The sequence below is a fragment of the Mauremys reevesii genome, linkage group 2, assembly GCF_016161935.1.
Source record: "Mauremys reevesii isolate NIE-2019 linkage group 2, ASM1616193v1, whole genome shotgun sequence".
Classification (NCBI taxonomy): Eukaryota; Metazoa; Chordata; order Testudines; family Geoemydidae; genus Mauremys; species Mauremys reevesii.
The window spans coordinates 82,836,032-82,855,444 of record NC_052624.1 but is presented as its reverse complement, the minus strand read 5'-3'; the positions used below and the strand labels follow the sequence as shown (position 1 = coordinate 82,855,444).

The 19,413-nt window shown below is 40.9% G+C and overlaps 1 protein-coding gene across 15 annotated transcripts in view; it reads left to right on the top strand.

The window, feature by feature from the left end:
• LOC120398291 (myosin VIIA and Rab interacting protein) overlaps positions 1-19,413 on the top strand; it is a 345,847-nt gene that overhangs the window by 314,497 nt on the left and 11,937 nt on the right. For 14 of the 15 annotated variants that reach the window (XM_039525610.1, XM_039525604.1, XM_039525603.1 and 11 more), the window contains one exon: positions 17,685-17,873. In XM_039525610.1, coding sequence (XP_039381544.1) covers positions 17,685-17,873 — 189 coding nt within the window. Of the gene's footprint in view, positions 1-5,396; positions 5,460-17,684; positions 17,874-19,413 lie in introns of all 15 variants that reach the window. The other variant, XM_039525619.1, reaches the window with a different exon arrangement.

Below are 19,413 nucleotides of genomic sequence, written 5' to 3'. Positions count from 1 at the left end.
AATGGAATTGAATTGTGAGAGAGAGAGAATATACAATGACCAGCCAGGGAGAAAAGTATCCCCTACCCCCTGCCTGAACTGGGGTGTTACCTTCTGGTGACCTGTCTTAACTTACAAACTTTAAGGACATAATTCTCAGTATAGAGATCTAATTCCTTAAATATCCATCTATCCATCCATTTTGCAATGATTATGATGATCAGTAAGGTATTGGCTCTCACTAGATTACATGACACTCTTTGGCAAACTGTTGCATGGATAGCTGACCTAGGGATCTCTGTAAACCCCTACGTACTCCTTATGCCTGGTGCCAGTTGGCACCAAGAGGTCCCTGGTTTACCATGTGTGAGCAACATACTAAAGCTACAGTATCTTACAACAAAAGTCAAGTGACAAAAAATGCTGATAGTCTAGGATAAGTTTGTAATGCCACTCAAATGATGCAGTGTATGCCCCACACCTGAGGCTTCTGGTTCCCGTGAAAATCACCCAGCTCCTTCCTGCTCAGGGTCTGACAGTTCAAAATGAGTGATGATTCCACCTACATCTTTCATTTATTAGGAACTGTGTGTTCTGTGATTCACAGCCCTTTACTTTATGGATCTATTGAGAAGGAACTTAAGTTGTTTCAGAAACGTCGGCATCATATAGTGAGAAAGGGGAACTAATGATTTGTAGTCTAGGCTTTTTTTTTTAAATTGGCTGTAGTTAACATATTTACATTGCAAAAAAGCAATTTTGTGACAATGAGAACCTCGAAATTATTCTTTGCTTTTTATGATCGAGACCTTACCTCTGTAGTTTTGGGGGTGTACTTTTCTTCTATGAATAAGTTTATAGACCTTTAAGGCCACAGGAATGCCTGGGCTTTCCCTCTAACTTTAATCCTGAATAGATACTGGATTATTCATTGTTTTTATTTTAGCATTTTAAATAAAATATATATATATTTTTTGTTTTAAAAAATTCCAAAGAATGTAATGCTTTTCTGTAATACTATCTTATCAGGAAGAAAGAAACTTTAAAAATGAACAAAAAGAGAATGTCCAGCATCCGTGGCTAAGTGTTTTTTCTGCTTTTAAAAGAAAGTAAGGTCCTCCAGAGTTAGCCATCCAAGCCTGTTGTATACGTTCTTTTGTCTGTAATAAAGAAGTCAAGACTTCCCAACGCTATTCACAGTCATGGCCTCAGAGGAATTTATAGCAGAACTTGCTAAAGCCTCATTATATAGAAAAATGTGAGCTGACTTCATTCCTATTCTTGGCGAGTATTTCATAGATGTTATTTAATCTCTCTTTCAGCTGGCTATCTACTTAGTAAGGTGGCTGACCAACATGTTGCAACGAAATACTGAAACTGAGAAAATAAGATACAACTTCAGGGCCTAAGCAACCCAAAGATGAAAAGTAATCTAAATTCATACAGCATATGTGATAGATAAATTATATAACTGATACATTAGTAGATGAAAACACCCAATGGGAATAAACACAAAAAACAAGATTTTCAAAAATAACTAAGAAATTTTGGTGCCTCAAATTTTAGGTGTTTCAACTTGACACCTTAAAAGGGCCTGATTTTTCAGAGGGTGAATGTTCATCCCTGTCTGAAAATCAAGCTCTTTTTAAGGTTTCTGAAGCTGAGCACCCAAAATCATTACCCAGTTTTGAAAATCTTAATCTGAGAATCCACATGTCAAAAGTGGGTGCCCAATTTCATATTTGGGTACTGAAAGTGGCGCCTACTCTATGTGTCTAAAGCAGGTGATTGGGTGACTGCTGGCTGGTTGCAGCTCCTGAATTTAGAATTGGGCTCCCTATTTTAAACCCCTTAAACCTATTTTAAACATCCTAATTGAAAATTGGAATCTATGTGAGATAATTTATGAAAGACAAGGCAGGAGGGGGATAACTGTATATGCTAATCCTCAATATTGCCAAACCTAACCATTCAGGCTCCAAAAAATCATTAGATTGGCTTAAAATCACAGTATTATTAAAAATAATAAATGTTGGGATTCTATTTATTTGCTTTCTGGTTTTTGAGCCTTTTGAGTTCATATTTTCAAGCTTTTTTCTGCAACCATGAGAGAAACTCATTCCCAGCCTGTACTTTGTCTGAAGAGGAGCTGCCGTTTCCAGGGTCCAGCTATGGCAAAGGACAGCCTTTATACTCATGAATGGGAGTAACCTGGTAGCTACAGTCTCTTTTAAAGAAAACATTAAGATACACCAGTAAGGGTATGTCTACACTACGAAATTAGGTCGACTTTATAGAAGTTGATTTTTTAGAAATCGTTTTTATACAGTCGTGTGTGTCCCCACACAAAATGCTCTAAGTGCATTAAGTCGGCGGACTGCGTCCACAGTACCGAGGCTAGCGTCGACTTTCGGAGTGTTGCACTGTGGGTAGCTATCCCACAGTTCCCGCAGTCTCCGCTGCCCATTGGAATTCTGGGTTGAGCTCCCAATGCCCGATGGGGCAAAAACAGTGTCGTGGGTGGTTCTGGGTACATGTCATCAGGCCCCCCTCTCCCTCCCTCCCTCCCTCCCTCCATGAAAGCAACGGCAGACAATCGTTTTGTGCCTTTTTTCCTGGGTTACCTGAGCAGACGCCATACCACGGCAAGCATGGAGCCCGCTCAGCTCACAATCACCGTATGTCTCCTGGGTGCTGTCAGACGTGGGACTGCATTGCTGCACAGCAGCAGCTCATTGCCTTTTGGCAGCAGACGGTGCATTACGATTGGTAGCCATCGTCGTCGTACTACTGGGTGCTCGGTGAGGTCAGTCAGGGGCGCCTGGGCAGACATGGGAGTGACTCAGCCAGATCATTCCCATCTTCTGCTGAGTACCCAGGAGATGACGATGGCTAACAGTCGTACTGCACCGTCTTCTGGTGAGCAGCCAGGAGATGATGATGGCTAGCAATCGTAATGCAGCATCTTCTGCCGAGCACCTAGGAGATGATGATGGCTAGCAGTCGTACTGCACCGTCTGCTGCCAGCCTAAGATATAAAAGATAGATGGAGTGGATCAAAACAAGAAATTGATCCAATTTGTTTTGTGAAATTAACGACCTGCTAAACCCAGGGTTTTGAGTTCAATCCTTGAGGGGGCCATTCTGTGTGACAGTTGTTTGTGTTTCTCCTTGATGCAAAGCCACCCCTTTTGTTGATTTTAATTCCCTGTAAGCCATGTCGTCGGTTGCCCCTCTCTCCGTCAGAGCAATGGCAGACAATTGTTTCACACCTTTTTTCAGCACAGAACCAGAAGCTGCAAAAGCAACACCAGGCGAGGAGACGACGGCAGCGCGGTGATGAGAGTGGTGAGGACATAGACATGGACATAGACTTCTCACAAAGTACGGGCCGGGCAATGTGCCCATCATGATGATGAGCTCTGCATGGTCACCTGTGCTGATCAGCTCGCCACGCTGACCAAACAGGAAATTAAATTCAAAAGTTCGCGGGCCTTTTCTGTCTACCTGGCCAGTGCATCTGAGTTGAGAGCACTGTCCAGAGCGGTCACAATGGAGCACTCTGGGATAGCTCCTGGAGGCCAATACCATCGAATTGCATCCACACTACCCCAGATTCGATCTGGCAAGGCTGATTTTAGCGCTAATCCCCTCGTTGGAGGTGGAGTAAAGAAATCGATTTAAAGAGCCCTTTAAGTCGAAAAAAGGGCTTTGTCGTGTGGACGGGTCCAGGCTTAAATCGAGGTAACGCTGCTAAATTCGACCTAAAATCGTAGTGTAGACCAGGTCTAAGACTCAGGACTTATCTACACATGAAAGTTAACCTGGAATAAAATAGGATGTGAATTTAAAGTGGATTATCTATTCGTGATTAACTCTGTGTGTGGACACTCTTATTCCAGAAAAAGAGTACCTTATTCCAAATTAGCTTAATCCATTTACAAAAGAATTAATAGAAAAATGCACTCTATAAAGCTCATTGATATCTGCACTTAAATATCTGAATGACAGCTGCTCTACCTAAAACTGAGGGCTTGTCTACATGGAGAAATTCACCAGCATATATTCCAGAATAAGAGCATCAGCATGGGGAGTTATATCAGTATTACAATAGCAATATAACTATATGGGTATAATTATGCCAGTAAATGTCCCTGTGTAGACAAGTCCTGAGAGATGTTTTCTTATTAAATATTTTACACTTATGTGTGATACACACAGAATGATTCTTGCATTTTGGTACATCATGATTTATATTATTATTATTATATTAATAATTAAGACAATCTTATTTTATCCTAAAGCACTTCACAAATTGTACGCATACAGCATCATAGATATGGAGCCATCTCGGGAGTGGAGAATGACAACCAATTCACACACGCCATTCTGAACGACTGTGGGGTGAAATATTTTGGCTAAGGATGCCAGGGTAAACACTTAAAAGAAAAAAAATTCAAAAACGAATATTGGTATTGGGTTCCCCCAATTTTGAATGCCCAAACTGAGACACCTTTTGGGTCTGCCTGTTGAAGTGCTGAGCACTTGCAAGTCCACTGACTTCATTTGGAGTTGTGGTTGTCCAGCATCTTTGAGAGTCAGATCCTAGTCATGTCAAATTGAATACACAAAATCCATGGTCACTTCTGAAAATTTAGCCCGAAGTAATCCCCTACAGCACGTTAGGAACATGAATCTTTATAGATTTCCCAGTACAAAAAGGTTCGCCTTCTTCAGAAGGAACTTCAGAAGTCCTTTTATTCAGATACCAGCACTCGCTGCACATAAGAAATGTATCATGTAATAAAAGAAAAAGTATAGAACTCCAGGAGACCTTGACTTACCAAAAAAAAAAAGTCTTTGCATCTTGAATTTATTTCATCAGCATCTGATAGAACTTGACAATGATATGAGAAAGTGAGATATTAACATTGTTGACGTGGACTCACACGCAGCATTTGTTGCATAGTTGATTGTTGCCAAAAGAAGCACAGAAATCTGTTTTCAGAGATTTGTCATGTGCGTCCAAAAGCTATGAAAGCAAGTTTCTTGTTTCTCAACATTACTACAGAAGTCATCTGTCTGGAGCCACTTTCTTTAGAGATGATACAAATCATCATTTCATGTTTATTTCATATTATCAAAAATGTATCCTGAGAATCCAGACATTTTGCAATATAGGTGTCTTTAATGAGCTATGCTACTCTGAATCTTGCAAATAAAAAGAAATAGACAGTGCTTTATTTCATATATTTTAGTTACACATGTAAAATATAATGGTTTATTGTATTTTATATTCATTTGCATCTTATCCCTTACCTTAATTCCATAGTTCTCTGCAAGCAAGTTGTCTTAACCTGTTTAGGAATTAACATATCTTTTCTGCCTTTCTATTTAATTGCTGACCAACTACCTAGGAAAAACAAAAGGCTTTTGATCTCCATTTAAAACTGCAGGTTTTATCCTCAGTACTACAGCAGGTGAGAGTGCTTTATTTTGTCCGTGTTTTCTTATTCAGTAAAAGGGATCTAAAAATGATATTGAGGGATTCCATATTTCCAGAACAAATTTGTTCTCTTTACAAGTCAAGATAATTTTTCTGACTGTCAGCTTTGAAAAAATATAGATCTGAAAAATCAAGCTTGTTTACCTATCTCCTAGAACTGGAAGGGACCTTGAAAGGTCAGCGAGTCCAGCCCCCTGCCTTTACTAGCAGGACCAAGTACTGATTTTTGTCCTAGATCCCAAAGTGGCCCCCTCAAGGATTGAACTCACAACCCTGGGTTTACCAGGCCAATGCTCAAACCACTGAGCTATCCCTCCAGCCAGAGTTTGTCTGGCTCATGCCTCATCACTGGTAGGAAAGAAAAGATTTTGGAATCAGAACTTAGCAGACAATTTGTTGATGCTCCACGAAGCAGAAAAATAGTCATCTTGCTCTTTCTTAGCTGTATCAGGAGAAAGAACTTGTTTTATCGGTAAAGTAAGAAGAAGCAGAGGGTAGATATGTACAGTAGAACCTCAGAGTTATGAACAGCTCTGAAATGGAGGTTGTTCGTAACTCTGAAATGTTTGAAACTCCAAACAAAATGTTATTGTTCCTTCAAAAATTTACAACTGAACATTCACTTAATACAGCTTTGAAACTTTACTATGCAGAAGAAAAATGCAGTTTTAACTGTCTTAATTTAAATGAAACAAGCACAGAAACAGTTTCCTTACTTTAGCAAATCTTTTTTTTAAACTTTCCCTTTATTTTTGTAGTTGTTTATGCCGAATTGCATACTTCTGGTCCCAAATGAGGTGTGTGGTTGACCGGTCAGTTCGTAACTCTGATATTTGTAATTTTGAAGTTCTACTATAGAGTAAAAAAGTTGCTACTGTCATAAAGTTGTTTATTAGTGGTTTTTACCATAACAAAAATATTTTTTTTAAAATAAAAAAAAATAGAAAAGATGAAGATTTAGATGAGGTGAATTACAGTAGTTTCTGACTACAACCACACTTAAAGGTCTCACTCTATCTTAATCAAGGCACTATGTAGGGAGCTTAATAATATACCTTCCCCACTCCTTGTTACTAATGCCTTACCTTTATTTTTCCCTCTAGCATTGGGGTTGTTTCTTGATCAGTGCTAGTTGAATCTTAGCATATCTGAATCAGATTGGCAAATAGAAAAATTGTACTAACTTTACAGTGTTGTGTGGTTTTGGTGATATACTTAATAAAAGTTGATGTTCAAAAATCACCAACATACAATATACAGCTCAACAAACTAATTTCATTGTGTTCCACAAAATAGACTTGAAGCAGAGACCCATTTGTTTGGATGAAAGCTTGCTCCTTAATTCAATAAAATGACCCCTTCAGCCTTTTCTTTTCATTCCGTTTTATACACTTATTTTGTTAATCCATTTGAACTATCATTTTTCTGGCTTCCTTTAGTAAAAATCACAGAAGATATTTCTTATCTTTTCATTCCATATATTCAATATTTCTAAATTTGTGCTCATTTTTAGATAGCTATGGAATCTTGTGTGCCTTCTATTTTATGAGATTTTTTAAAAATTGTATTTACAATTTGGGTCAGAATATTTCATTTGGAGAAAATAACCTTCCTCCTCATTTTGTGGCAAGTTGATTTCCAGAAACAACGTGTTAGTTCTAATTAGTAGTAGCTTCAGTGTTTATATTGGTGATTTAATTTCATTACAAAAAAATAAATTCTAATACAGAGAAGTATCAGCACAGTTCAAAAGGAAGACTAAAGTTTCTCTAACTTTATTGGAGAATATCAGTGGACTAGAACATTATCAAAGATAATTCTGTCTTCTGCTGCTAAATGAGTGTTCAGCTTTCCTTTGGGAAGAAATTACTGATGCTAAAAGAAGGCCAGAATTTTCACACTTGGGTGGCAGTGCATCCATTTAACAGCACAGGCTACCGTGAGCACATCACACCTCTGCACTCCACATTGGCTTCCCATAGAATATTCAGTCAAATTCAAGATTTCTGTGTTTCTCTTCATGGCACAAAATGATCTGGGCCCAGGATACCTAAAAGCTTCACCTGAAGCTCCAGATGAAGACTACGGTGAACAGCTCTGTTCCTCAAACACAGTGGAGCTATCCACCACAAAGGCAAAGTTCATCTGTGCAGAAGATAGAGCTTTCTTGGGGATCTGGTCAGGTTGTGGAATGAGCTCCACACATCTTTGTGTAAAAGCTGGAGTGAATCTTACTGCTCTCAGCAGGTGACTCAGGTATATGGAAAATAGATCCTGTAAAACTAACTTGATATCTTTTTTTGATGAGATTACAAGTTTGGTTGATAAAGGCAGTAGTGTTGATGAAATGTATTTGGACTTGGTACCACACAACATTTTGATTAAAAAAAACTAGAATGATCTAAAATTAACATGGCACATGTTAAATGGATTAAAAACTGGTAAACTGATAGGTCTCAAAATGTAACTGTAAATGTGGAGTCATCATTGAGCAAGTGTGTTTCTAGTCGGGGCCTCCAGAAATTGGCTCTTGGCCCTATGCTGTTTAACATTTTTCCAAAGATCTGGAAGAAACATAGAATCATAACAGATAAAGTTTACAGATGACACAAAAATTGCAGGAATGGTAAATAATGAGGCGGACAGGTCAATGAGAAGGAGCAACCTGGATTGCATAGTAAGCTGGGAACAAGCAAACAATGTGTTTTAGTACAGCTAAATGTAAAGGTATACCTCTAAGAACAAAGCATGCAGGCCATACTTACAGGACAGGGGTCTCTATCCCGGGAAACAGTGACTCTGAAAAAGATTTGGGGGTCATGGTAGATAATCAGCTGAACATGAGCTGTCAGTGTGTCTCCATGGCCAAATAGGCTAATGTGTTCTTTGGATGTATAATCAGAAGAATTTTGAGTATGAGCAGAGAGGTTATTTTATCTCTGTATTTGGCACTGGTATGATCACTGCTGGAATATTGTGTCTGGTTCTGGTGCCCACAATTCAAGAAGGATGTTGATAAATTGGAGAGGGTTCAGAGAAGAGCCACAAGAATTATTAAAGGATTAGAAAACCTGCCTTATAGTGATAGACTCCAGGAGCTCAATCTGTTTCACTTAACAAAGAGAAGGCTATGGGGTGATTATCAGAGTTTATAAATATCTATGTGGGGAACAAATATTTGCTAATGGGCTCTTCAGTCTATCAGAGAACAGTATAATGCGATCCAATATCTGGAATTTGAAGGTAGACAAATTCAGACAGGAAATAAGGGTAAAAGTAAGTGTAATTAACCATTGGAATCATTGTGGTGGATTATCATTAATTGGCAATTTTAAAATCAAGATTGGATGTTTTTCAAAAGATCGGCTCTAGGAATTATTTTGAGGAAGTTCTGTGGCCAGTGTTATATATAAGGTCTAACTAGGATGATCACTCTGGCCCCTTCTGGCCTTGGAATCTATGACCCCATGTAACTATAGCATCCTTATGACCAAGATGGAGTGCACTGTACTGGCATCTCCAACCAAGGAGAGGCACATGCATGAGTGCAACAGGGAAATATGAACAGGGAAAGAAGATACGGGGAGCAATAAAACAAGATTACATCCAACACGAGGACCCACGTGACCAGTAGTACCACAAAATACAAGGGTAGATGCCAAGCAATGCGTCTAGACCCAGAGTTCAGGATTCCTGGGCAGAGTTCCAGTCTGGTGGTGAGTTTTGGGTGCTCCTGGTCATCTTCAGCGCCAGTAAACTTTCCCCAACAAACCCCTCCAGTGCCCTTTTCTGCTGCTCTCTGCAAACCTATACAGAGCGACAACCTCTTCACTCAACTGGCTACAACCTCCCTCCGTATTCCCAATGCAAAGTCACAAATCTCAGTACTCACGGTCCCATACAGCTCTGGGTGGCAGTGATACTGGATCTGGCTCCACTTTGTCCTTCTCTGGTGTGTCCTCCCTGGCCCAGTGCTCTTCCTGGCTCCTGTCCTGGGATATCCCTGGTTGGCCGCTCTGTCCCTCCCCGGCTTTGGGCTAGTTCTTGGCTACTTCCCTATGTGACGGCCTGCTCCCTGTAGGCCCTCTTGTCTGGAACTTCAGACACACACATCCTGTCGCTCTCCCTCTCCATACTCCCTTCCCCCTGGAAAAAACAGCACTTCCCCTGCCTCAGGACAAGGTTTTAAAGGGGCCATGCTCTCTCAGTGACAAAGGGAGTTACACATCCTATGAAATAAAACTTTTCCTTCTCCATAAATTAAGACGACAGATATTCATCAAACAGCCACACTGCAGAGAGCGTGATAAAGCAACTTGAGAATGAAACTGGTAATGTTTGCGCTAACAGAGATGAAGAATCTGATCAATACTGTCAGGGCCATTAGTGATGGAAACTTTCTTTCTTTGTCCCTTTCCTTGAGCATAATGTTGATGTGAAATTTCCTCAGTTGTATCGCAAATCGCAGCGGTGATGTTGGTTGAAGGAGAGATGTTTGTACTGAAGCTGAAGATTGTGTCCTCACCTCTGACAGTGAGAGTATGGTAGCAAAGTGAACAAATACTAGCAGCTGGTTAAAAATATAAGGAAAACGAGGAAAAAAGATTAGTGAAAATAATGCACAGCACTTTAAGAGCCATCGTTCGTAATGTACATAAGTCCAGGAGAAGGAAACCTGGCATGGAGATGTCCTGAATGTATGTAAGTTCTGGACAAGAAAACCTGATACAGAGCTGTCCTGGTACACAGCTGGAACATAAGTGAGGACTTACATGCTTGCTGGCTCACAGCTGTGTGGATCGTGACACCGTTTTGGTTTTGTCTTAATTTTTTGTCCTAATGATACATTTGTGGCGGTACTGCTGGCTTGTTTCCATTATTTATTAGCTTTCACCTAGGAAGCCAATGCTGTGCTACAGAATTTCACAGTGTAGCACTTCTAAAAAGAAAGGTCAAGATTGTATGTTTTGATAGTATTCTAACTGTCCCGATTAGTTAGGAGAGGGAGAGGAAAGAAAGCAAGGTGAAAGCCTCTTCCAACATAAACTGTCTTGTAAATGGGAAGCAAGCTACAGTTGGGCGGAGGAGAGGGGGACAGAAAAAGGGGAGGAGATATAATTTGGAGAATTGTTCGCTGTAGATAAGGCAAGACTGACAATATCTTTTTGAGGCAGGACTGACCATGATATCCCATCTTCTCTGCTGTCATAGCCTAGTGAGGAGCAGTTTACTGATGATTATGATGGTAGCTCCATAGAGGAGACAGCAACAAATTTGCCACATAAACTTGAGACCTTTGACGCTAACCAAACAGACTGGAACCTGAAAGAGCATGGAACTTTGTGGCAGATGAAAGCTGAGGTAACTCATTGGCTAGACACAAATTGGAAGCTCCAGGCAATAATTTTCATCCCCCTCTGGGGTTTTAAAAATCTGGTTTGCTAAAGAGTTTGCAAACTCCGGTTACTGAGGTCAGGAAAATTGAGCTTCCTTTCCACAGACCCAGGAGTCATGTGGTAAATGACCAAATTTGTAATGAGAGCTTTAGAGCTGCCGTTGGTGATTTCTGTGATAAGCCTGATGATGAGAGAAGAGCCATTACAGATCCTGAGGACAGAGAAAGCAAGGCAAAATCAGACAAAAATGAAGGGGAAAAAAAGACAAGAAGAAGCCTGAAACCCAAGGATTGAAAGAGAACAAATGCCAAGTTTTAAAAAAAGAGCAGCAAAAAGTCCCCAAGTCTAAAATGACCAGTAGAAAGTGAAAGAGAAGAATGAGGAAAAGGCCAAGTCTAAAGCCAAGGAGAACAAAACATGAAGAGCCAGAGAAGAAAGAATTTCAGAGTATTACTAGAGTGTCAAATGACTTTGGCAGAGAATAATCCTCTCAGCAGGCTCAGAGGTTCAGGTAGTCTACTTTGTCCTCTCGTTAAAGCATAGGTGCCGACTCCATGGGTGTTCCGGAGCTGCAGCACACACGGGGAAAAAATAGCATCCACTGGCAGCCCCCCACCAGCTCTTCCCCCTCCCTCCCAGTGCCTCCTGCCCACCACGATCAGCTGTTCAGTGGCATGCAGGATGCACTGGGGTGGGGCAGGGGTGGGAAGAGGTGGAGCGGGGGCAGAAGGAGGCAGGGTGGGGGATTGGGGGCAGGGGTGGAGCTGGGCCAGGGCCTGGGGCGGAGCAGAGGTCAAGCACCCCCCAGGAACTGGGGAAGTCAACGCCTCTGAGTTCAAGATTATAGACCACATTTTCTTTTTGATATTAACATGTATTAGAAGTGGTCAAAGTTCAGGAAGGGTGCTTCTGAAGCTCAGAGTTGAGATTTACTGGAAAGTACTTGAAGGGTTAATACTGTAAGTCACATTACACTCAGAAATAGTGTTGTCTATCAGTGCCATTCCTGGGTTATTTCTAGTAAAGCATTTCTGTTGTAGCTGCATGTGCTCCCTGACGTCCCTAGCTGCTGCCTCTACTATGTGACAATTTCCCACCCCGTAGCACACATTTTGTGAATAAACTGAGACACCATATAACTGGAGCAGACCTTTAGAACTAAACAAAGCACACTACAGGAGAAAGAAAAATGATTAACTTAGCAAGAGCTGCCTACCCTATTGAAAAATTGTATATAATATACAGGGAGCCTTTTCTGTGTCTGTTGTTGCAAATTGAAAGAAGGATGAAAAATTGCCTAAGAATTAGATGTTGGTGTTTTCTTTATATATATTGTGTTATTTCATTAGATTTAAAACTGCTCACCAATGAACATCCATCCAGAGCTCTGAGTGCCCTTGGTATAAATTTAAAAATACAATAAAGAGTTGCAATATTGTAAATGTGGACATTAATTAAGCAAAAGAACATATTCAAGGCCTGTAATTCCCCACCCCCACCCCCGCTCTGATTGTCTTAAATTATCTCAAACTCAATGGAGCAGATTCTGATTTCAAATACAGATGTTAAATTTCAGAGTAATTCCATTGAACGCCGTTGAAATCAGTGGTGTTATTCCAGATTTATACCAGTATAGCTGAGATCAGAATCTGGCCCAGTGCTTCCAAATCATGGTTGTGTTTAGTTGTTCTGCGCTATATATTTGTAATACGGATTGCCTCCATGTCTGGCTCATCCGTATTAGTTATTTAACTATGAGACAAGGCAGATGTGAGAGACTTTATCATGGTGTGATGGCTGTCTTTTTGAATCACCTGTAGGAGGTAATGATGACCCTTCTTCCAGTGGCACAATGAATGAGGCGTATAACAAATGTCCGCCAAGAGAGCATTTTATCAGTTTGAAATGTCCACCTACAAACATGCCTAGGCTGGGTATGTGTCTATGAATTTTAGGAGATTGTTATTGTGTCCCATAGCTTTTCAATATTTTTTTTTACAAAGGAAACTAATCTCATAGGTACCCCTAAAATATTCACTCTTAGTATAGTATCAGAGGGGTAGCCGTGTTAGTCTGGTTCTGTAGAAGCAACAAAGAATCCTGTGGCACCTTATAGACTAACAGATGTTTTGCAGCATGAGCTTTCGTGGGTGAATACCCACTTCTTCGGATGCAAGCAGTGGACTCAAGAGACATTCACAGACTCTGTCACACATCCTAAACGTTCAGTACTACTTTTAAGGCAGTTTCTAGGATTTGTTGCTGCTTTGGATATACTGATTTTGGGGCAGATCTACAATTTTAAAAAGCAGCAGTGCTTCAGCTGCCATTAAAAATTTCATCAGAAGTGTAGAAAATCCTAAAATGCAAGTGGACTGCTTGTGGACTTCGGATGCAAGTGGACTGCTTGCATCCGAAGAAGTGGGTATTCACCCACGAAAGCTCATGCTGCAAAACATCTGTTAGTCTATAAGGTGCCACAGGATTCTTTGTTACTCTTAGTATAGACATTGGTGATTGCAGCCCAGATCCTCTGCTGGTGTAAATCAGTGTAGCTCCATTGAGGATCTGACCAAGTGTGTCCAGGGATCATGCAGTGTTTGAGGATTCCATGTACTGCTCAGACATCTTTTCTTCCTTAGTAAAATTCTCAGCCATGTGTAAATGCAATGTTATAAACGATAGCCTTTCTTGTCATGATGTTAGTGAATAGTCTGTTATCACATTAGTGCCTAGAAATCCCCAGATCAGGATTGAGTCTAGATTGCTAGGCACTTTATAATCACATATGAAGATATGGTCCCTGCCCCTAAAAGCTTACAATCTATGAAGGCATGATCCAAACCCAATGAAGCCAATGTAAAGACACTCCTTGACTTCAGTGGCCTTTGGATCAGGCTTTTTGAGATCAGCAGTCAGGCTTTGGTCCTGTAAAAGCTCATATGAATGTGCTTTAATGGCCCTCACTGATAATAGCATCATTCTGTGAGCTGTAATTTCATGTTTATTTTTTCTTTCTTGTAGATACGGTCCCATCAAAATTGATTGGATATCTGCAACATTAATTAAAATAGGACTTTGCTCTCCCTGCTCCCTCTTGTTTTGACTCCCTCTCATACAGAGATGTTTTAAAGAGAGTGGTCAATAGAGTTGTTAGCATCCAGGATCAGCAATCCCAGGCAGGTAGATCTCTAGAGAGGTGAGGGACCCTGAATCCCTTGTCTGTTTATCTCTGCATTTCAGGGGTGTCTTTTCTCTTATTCGTATTTTGGTGGGGGAGGGATACTCGTGTGTGACTTGACCCTCATTAACATGAGATTTAGAGTTGCCTTCCACTCTTCCCAGCTACAGTCCCTACCAGCTCCAGGGAGCCCTGCAGAGTTTCCTGCTGCCTCACAATCAGAGCTGTTGGTCTACCTCCTGATGCCCATCTCCTGCAGCTACCTGGAGAACGCCCCAGAAACTCCTTTTCATACACAACAGCAGGTCAAAAAACTAGGAATAAAAAGTCATGACCATTTTCACAAAAGAATTTTCTGGGTGTTCGTCTGCCCCTTCCCAACCCCGATTTTGGAAATTTGACATTTTGAAACTGGAATCATTTTGACCAGCTCTGTAGATGCTCCAAAAAAATGGAGGAAAAATGTGATCAAGCAGGGAGCATTTCCTGGTTGGGCCTAAGAGCTCACAGGGGATCCTAAACTCCCTAACATTTGGTTGTGATGTCTCTGTTTGGCAGTTATTAAACCTTACCATCAATTTTCTTCAAAATGCGGGCCAGGAGAAAGGTGAGTTGTAAATGCCCTTCACTGGGACATTTTCATGAAGTTTAGACTGAATTTAATTATTGTTTTTGAAAATGTTTAGAGAATGTAGTAATCAGAAATATTTTAATTTAAAGGGAAACAGTTTTTTGTTTACATGTAATCATTTCTTTGGAATCAAACATTGCAGCATTCTTATACGGCATGAGTAGATTCTCCAGGACCTTCTAGAGAAAAATAGGAAGTCACGGAATCTATTACTCCTGTCCAACTACTGTATTCTCAAGAGACATTCACAGACTCTGTCACACATCCTAAACGTTCAGTACTACTTTTAAGGCAGTTTCTAGGATTTGTTGCTGCTTTGGATATACTGATTTTGGGGCAGATCTACAATTTTAAAAAGCAGCAGTGCTTCAGCTGCCATTAAAAATTTCATCAGAAGTGTAGAAAATCCTAAAATGATTCTCTTCCCTTTAACTTTTTTTTGTCAGTAATGTACTGAACATTAGTGTTTTGCTTCAAATCTTGACTTCTTAGGGCCTGTCTTGGATACTCTTATTCCACAATAAGAGTGCCTTTTTCCAATTTAGCTTAATACACTTTGGAACAGATTAAGCTACATCAGAAAAAGGCACTTTTATTATAATTATGTAATAGTGTCACAGGCGCCGACTCTGTGGGTGCTCCGGGGCTGGAGCACCCACAGGGAAAAAATGGCGAGTACTTAGCACCTACTGGCAGCCCCCTTATTAGCTCCCCCCGTTGCCTCCTGCTCACCAGCGGGCCCCGCCGATCAGCTCCTCTGCCTTCCTCCCCACACCTCCTGCCCACTGCAATCAGCTGTTTCGCGGCATACTGGGAGGGAGGAGGAGGGGGGAAAGCGAGGACACGCTGCGCTGGGAGAGGGGCGGAACTGGGCAAGAAGAGGTGAGGCGGGGAGTTGGTGGCGGGGCCTGGGGCAGAGCCGTGGGTCGAGCACTCCCTCCTCCCTCCACCACCCCACATTTTGGAAAGTTGGTGCCTGAGAATAGTGTATTATAATTTATAATAATGGCCACACAGGGAGCTATTCCAGAAGAGCTATTGCAGAATAGCTGTTCTGGTCACTATCTCCCCGTGTAGACACGCTCTCAGCAACTTAGACTGAAAAACTCTAAAGAGCTGGAATTTTATAAATGATCCATAATAGCAGTAAGTGCTACAGATTTCATGAAAAAATAAACACTGAATTCAGATCTGCAATTCCTTGGAACATATGTCAATGCTGTATACTTTGAAGAAAATTCAAGACATCTATCCAGAATCCTTTTTTGTCTTAATTAATAGGATAGAACAAGAAAAGATGCTTGTGAAGGCAAATAATAAAAGCAAAGTAACATTGATTTCCTCCTCCCTCCTATATTATTATTGATCTATTTTAACCTAATTGGCACTTCCAAAAATAAATGGAAAAAACACTAGAATCTTAAGAGAGATGCAGGTAACTCTTTGTGATTCAAGTATTTCCGCCCTGTACAGAGTGTCCTTCATCCTGCCTGTTAATGACTCTCTCTCTCGCCTCCTTGACAACCTGCCGACCTGTGACCCGTTAACAAATTGGCTTTGCTTTTGTTCTCATTCTCTTTAATCTCAGGCCTCTAATTTTTCCTTGTAATTTAACTGAATAACAGAACTAAAGATGACCTAATGTATGTGTACAAGGGATGAATCCAAACATGGTCTGGAAAAAAAAAAAAGCAAGTTTTCAATACTGGCCTCATCTGACATGTAGATAAGTGAGGGGGGGGTTGTTCTTTGTTTTTTTAAATGTACAGCTAATTTAGTTAAAAAGAAATAACATAAGAGTTACTGTAACATAAATGCACCAGAGTTTGCAGGAAACAAAAGAAAATTATTTCTGCTGTTCCCCATTGAATGTGAAAGTTTAATGTGACTTACTTTTAATAAATGACAGTCATGTAAACACATTACTATATGTAAAGTCAATGGATTAAATATTTCCACTATCTAACCATCATTAGTTCTTATCCTAGACACTTTGCATGTGGGTAAATTTACACACGAGGAGTCCCATAACACACATGCGTAATGTTTGCAGGATTGGGAATTAATAATTACATTTAAGGGCTGACCCGTCAAACACTTACTCCTGTGAGTAGTTGCACTGAAGTATTCTCATGTGCTTCAATGTGAAGTCAGTGGGAGTATCTGCATTTAGTTCAGTAAACTTTAGATCAAGCCCTACACATTTACAATATCAGATTTAGTTCCTGTCTTCACTAGTCCTAATTATCCTCTCACCCTGGTGTAAATCATGTGTAACTTTATTGTTGTCAAAGTTACACTGGTCTAAAACCAATGTAAGACTAATCAGAATAAGGTCCATTGAATGTGCAAACAGGACTCAGTAGAACAGGGTTGGAGAGGATACACAATTTTCCATGTTAGTTAAAGTAATTTAGTTAGTAAATATAGGAAGCAGACAAATATTTTGATGCTGATTTTTAAAGTGTCCTTAATTTAGCCTCTTTTTTGGGAGGCTGACAAATAATTGAGGAACAGCTCCTAGAAAACTATTATTTTAATAGTCAAATGAGGATGGCACTTCCTCATTTGTGGGGACAGTAAGATAGATGTTTATATATCCTCCTTTGGGCCCATAAATTAATTATCCCAGTTATTTGCAGGTACCTAACGTGTGAGAGGGCAAGTTTTTAAAATCTGATTATAAAGTCTGCCACCAAATAGGCACATTCAGCTCCCACTGATTTCAAAGGGAGTGATATGTGTGGTTCACATTTGGGGATAGAGTTTGGTCCTTGTCATTTGAGCCCTAACCTAGGAAGAGTTATTTTGTGTGTGTGTTTGACTATTTAAAGTACATGGCTTAACCTCTTTTTTCATATGAACCACCTAGGTATTCTTTTAGAAGGCATGTTTAAAATAAAGCTACAGATAAGAGACTCTTACCATAATTATATCTCCGTCCTAACATAATGCTGTTGTTTATCCCTATCTACTCTTGTAACAAAACAGAAGTACTCTGCTGTCTCTCTCTGCAACATATCTACAGAGGTCCTAAGAGTCATCAATGCCACAGAGGAACTGATAGCAGAATCCACCGGTCCCTGTGATTTCCCAGCAGATGACAGCGGGAGAAGGGCATTTCCATTAGGTACAGACCCTGTCAGACTCGATGAGCAGCTCACCACCTTGGAAGAAAATGTAAGAGTATGATATCAATGTCAAATATAGCAAATTGTCATCTTTAGGGGGAAAAAAGTGGCATGTGGTATGTTTTGACCTAAGCAATAGCATGTTCAGTTTAGTATTAATTTTCTGCTTTAAAAATAAAAACTTGTTTTGAAAGTATCAGCAGCTATTTTTTATTTATTTTTTAAATTCAGTTTGGGAAACATTCATAATAATAGGAACAAACTGAACATCTGTTGGGTTTTATAGTGGTTATAAAATTATCTTACTCTAAAAAGAAACTTAATCCCTTAAAGTCAAGTGGTGGCCTGATGTATACAACTGTGGAGTGGCTTACTGGGAAGCAAAATACCTCTATGTCCCAGTACAACCCAGGGCCGCCCAGAGGATTCAGGGGGCCTGGGGTCTTCCCGCCGCCGAATTGCTGCCAAAGACCCGGCACTTCGGCGGCGGGTCCCGGGGCAGAAGGACCTCCCTACTGCGGGTCTTCGGGGTACTTTGGCGGTGGGTCCCGGAGGGGAAGGACCCTCCGCCACTGAATTGCCACCGAAGACCCAGAGCAGAAGCTCTGGGGGCCTGGGCCCCGCAAGAGTTTTCCGGGGCCCCCAGAGCGAGTGAAGGACCCCGCTCCAGGGCCCCCAAAAAACTCTCGTGGGGGCCCCTGCAGGGCCTGGGGCAAATTGCCCCACTTGCCCCCCCCCCCCCGGGCGGCCCTGGCACAACCCCCTGGGACATCAAGTCAGGGTACAAAGGGTAAGCAGGGACCAATGCAGGCAGGCAAGGAGTAAGTGTAGCCTTGACTCCACCTCCACCCCCAACATACCAGTCTGATCTGAGAAGAGCCTGGAGTAAGAGGAAATGGACATCTGTGGCACTCCGGCACATCTTCTGGGCTGGTGCAGCTAGGTACTGCCCCCGTTACATAGAGCAGGCTGGAAAACCATAAATTAGTCCTAAAAAATACCAAAAAAAACATTTCCTCAGAAAATCAAATTCCTCTGCTCTTTTGAATGAGCAGGTGCTACCTAACGTCACCCAAAGGAAGAATTTAGCTATTTGTAAGTCGTCATTAACTAAATGTTCTGGTGTATCCTGAAGGGAATAATAGTTCTTTCATGCCTCTTGATCTTCTCCTAAGTCTGTCTTAGCTGATATTTAAACTACTGTATTTTCTCTTCTTTAGTGATTTTTAAAGTGTAATAGGAATCCCAACTATCCCATTATAACAATTAAAGGAAATAGATACCTGTTTGACTCTGTCTGAAAACCCATAAAGAAAGGAGCTCCTCCCAGTGGGTGAATTCACTTCATCCACATTAGAGTGTAAGTTCTTTGAGGCAGGCACTGTCTTTTTGCTATATTTTCGTACAGCACCTAACACAGTGGGATCCTGGTCCAGGCTTGGGACTCGGTGTCCTAATAATACAGATAATAAAAATAAATCTGGACTAAAAGTTAAATCTGCCACCCACCTTCTTATCTGGGACCAGGCCATCAGGGCTCTGGTGTTTTAGTCCATTCCCCGTAACTGCTATTCTTGCCAGTGATCTGG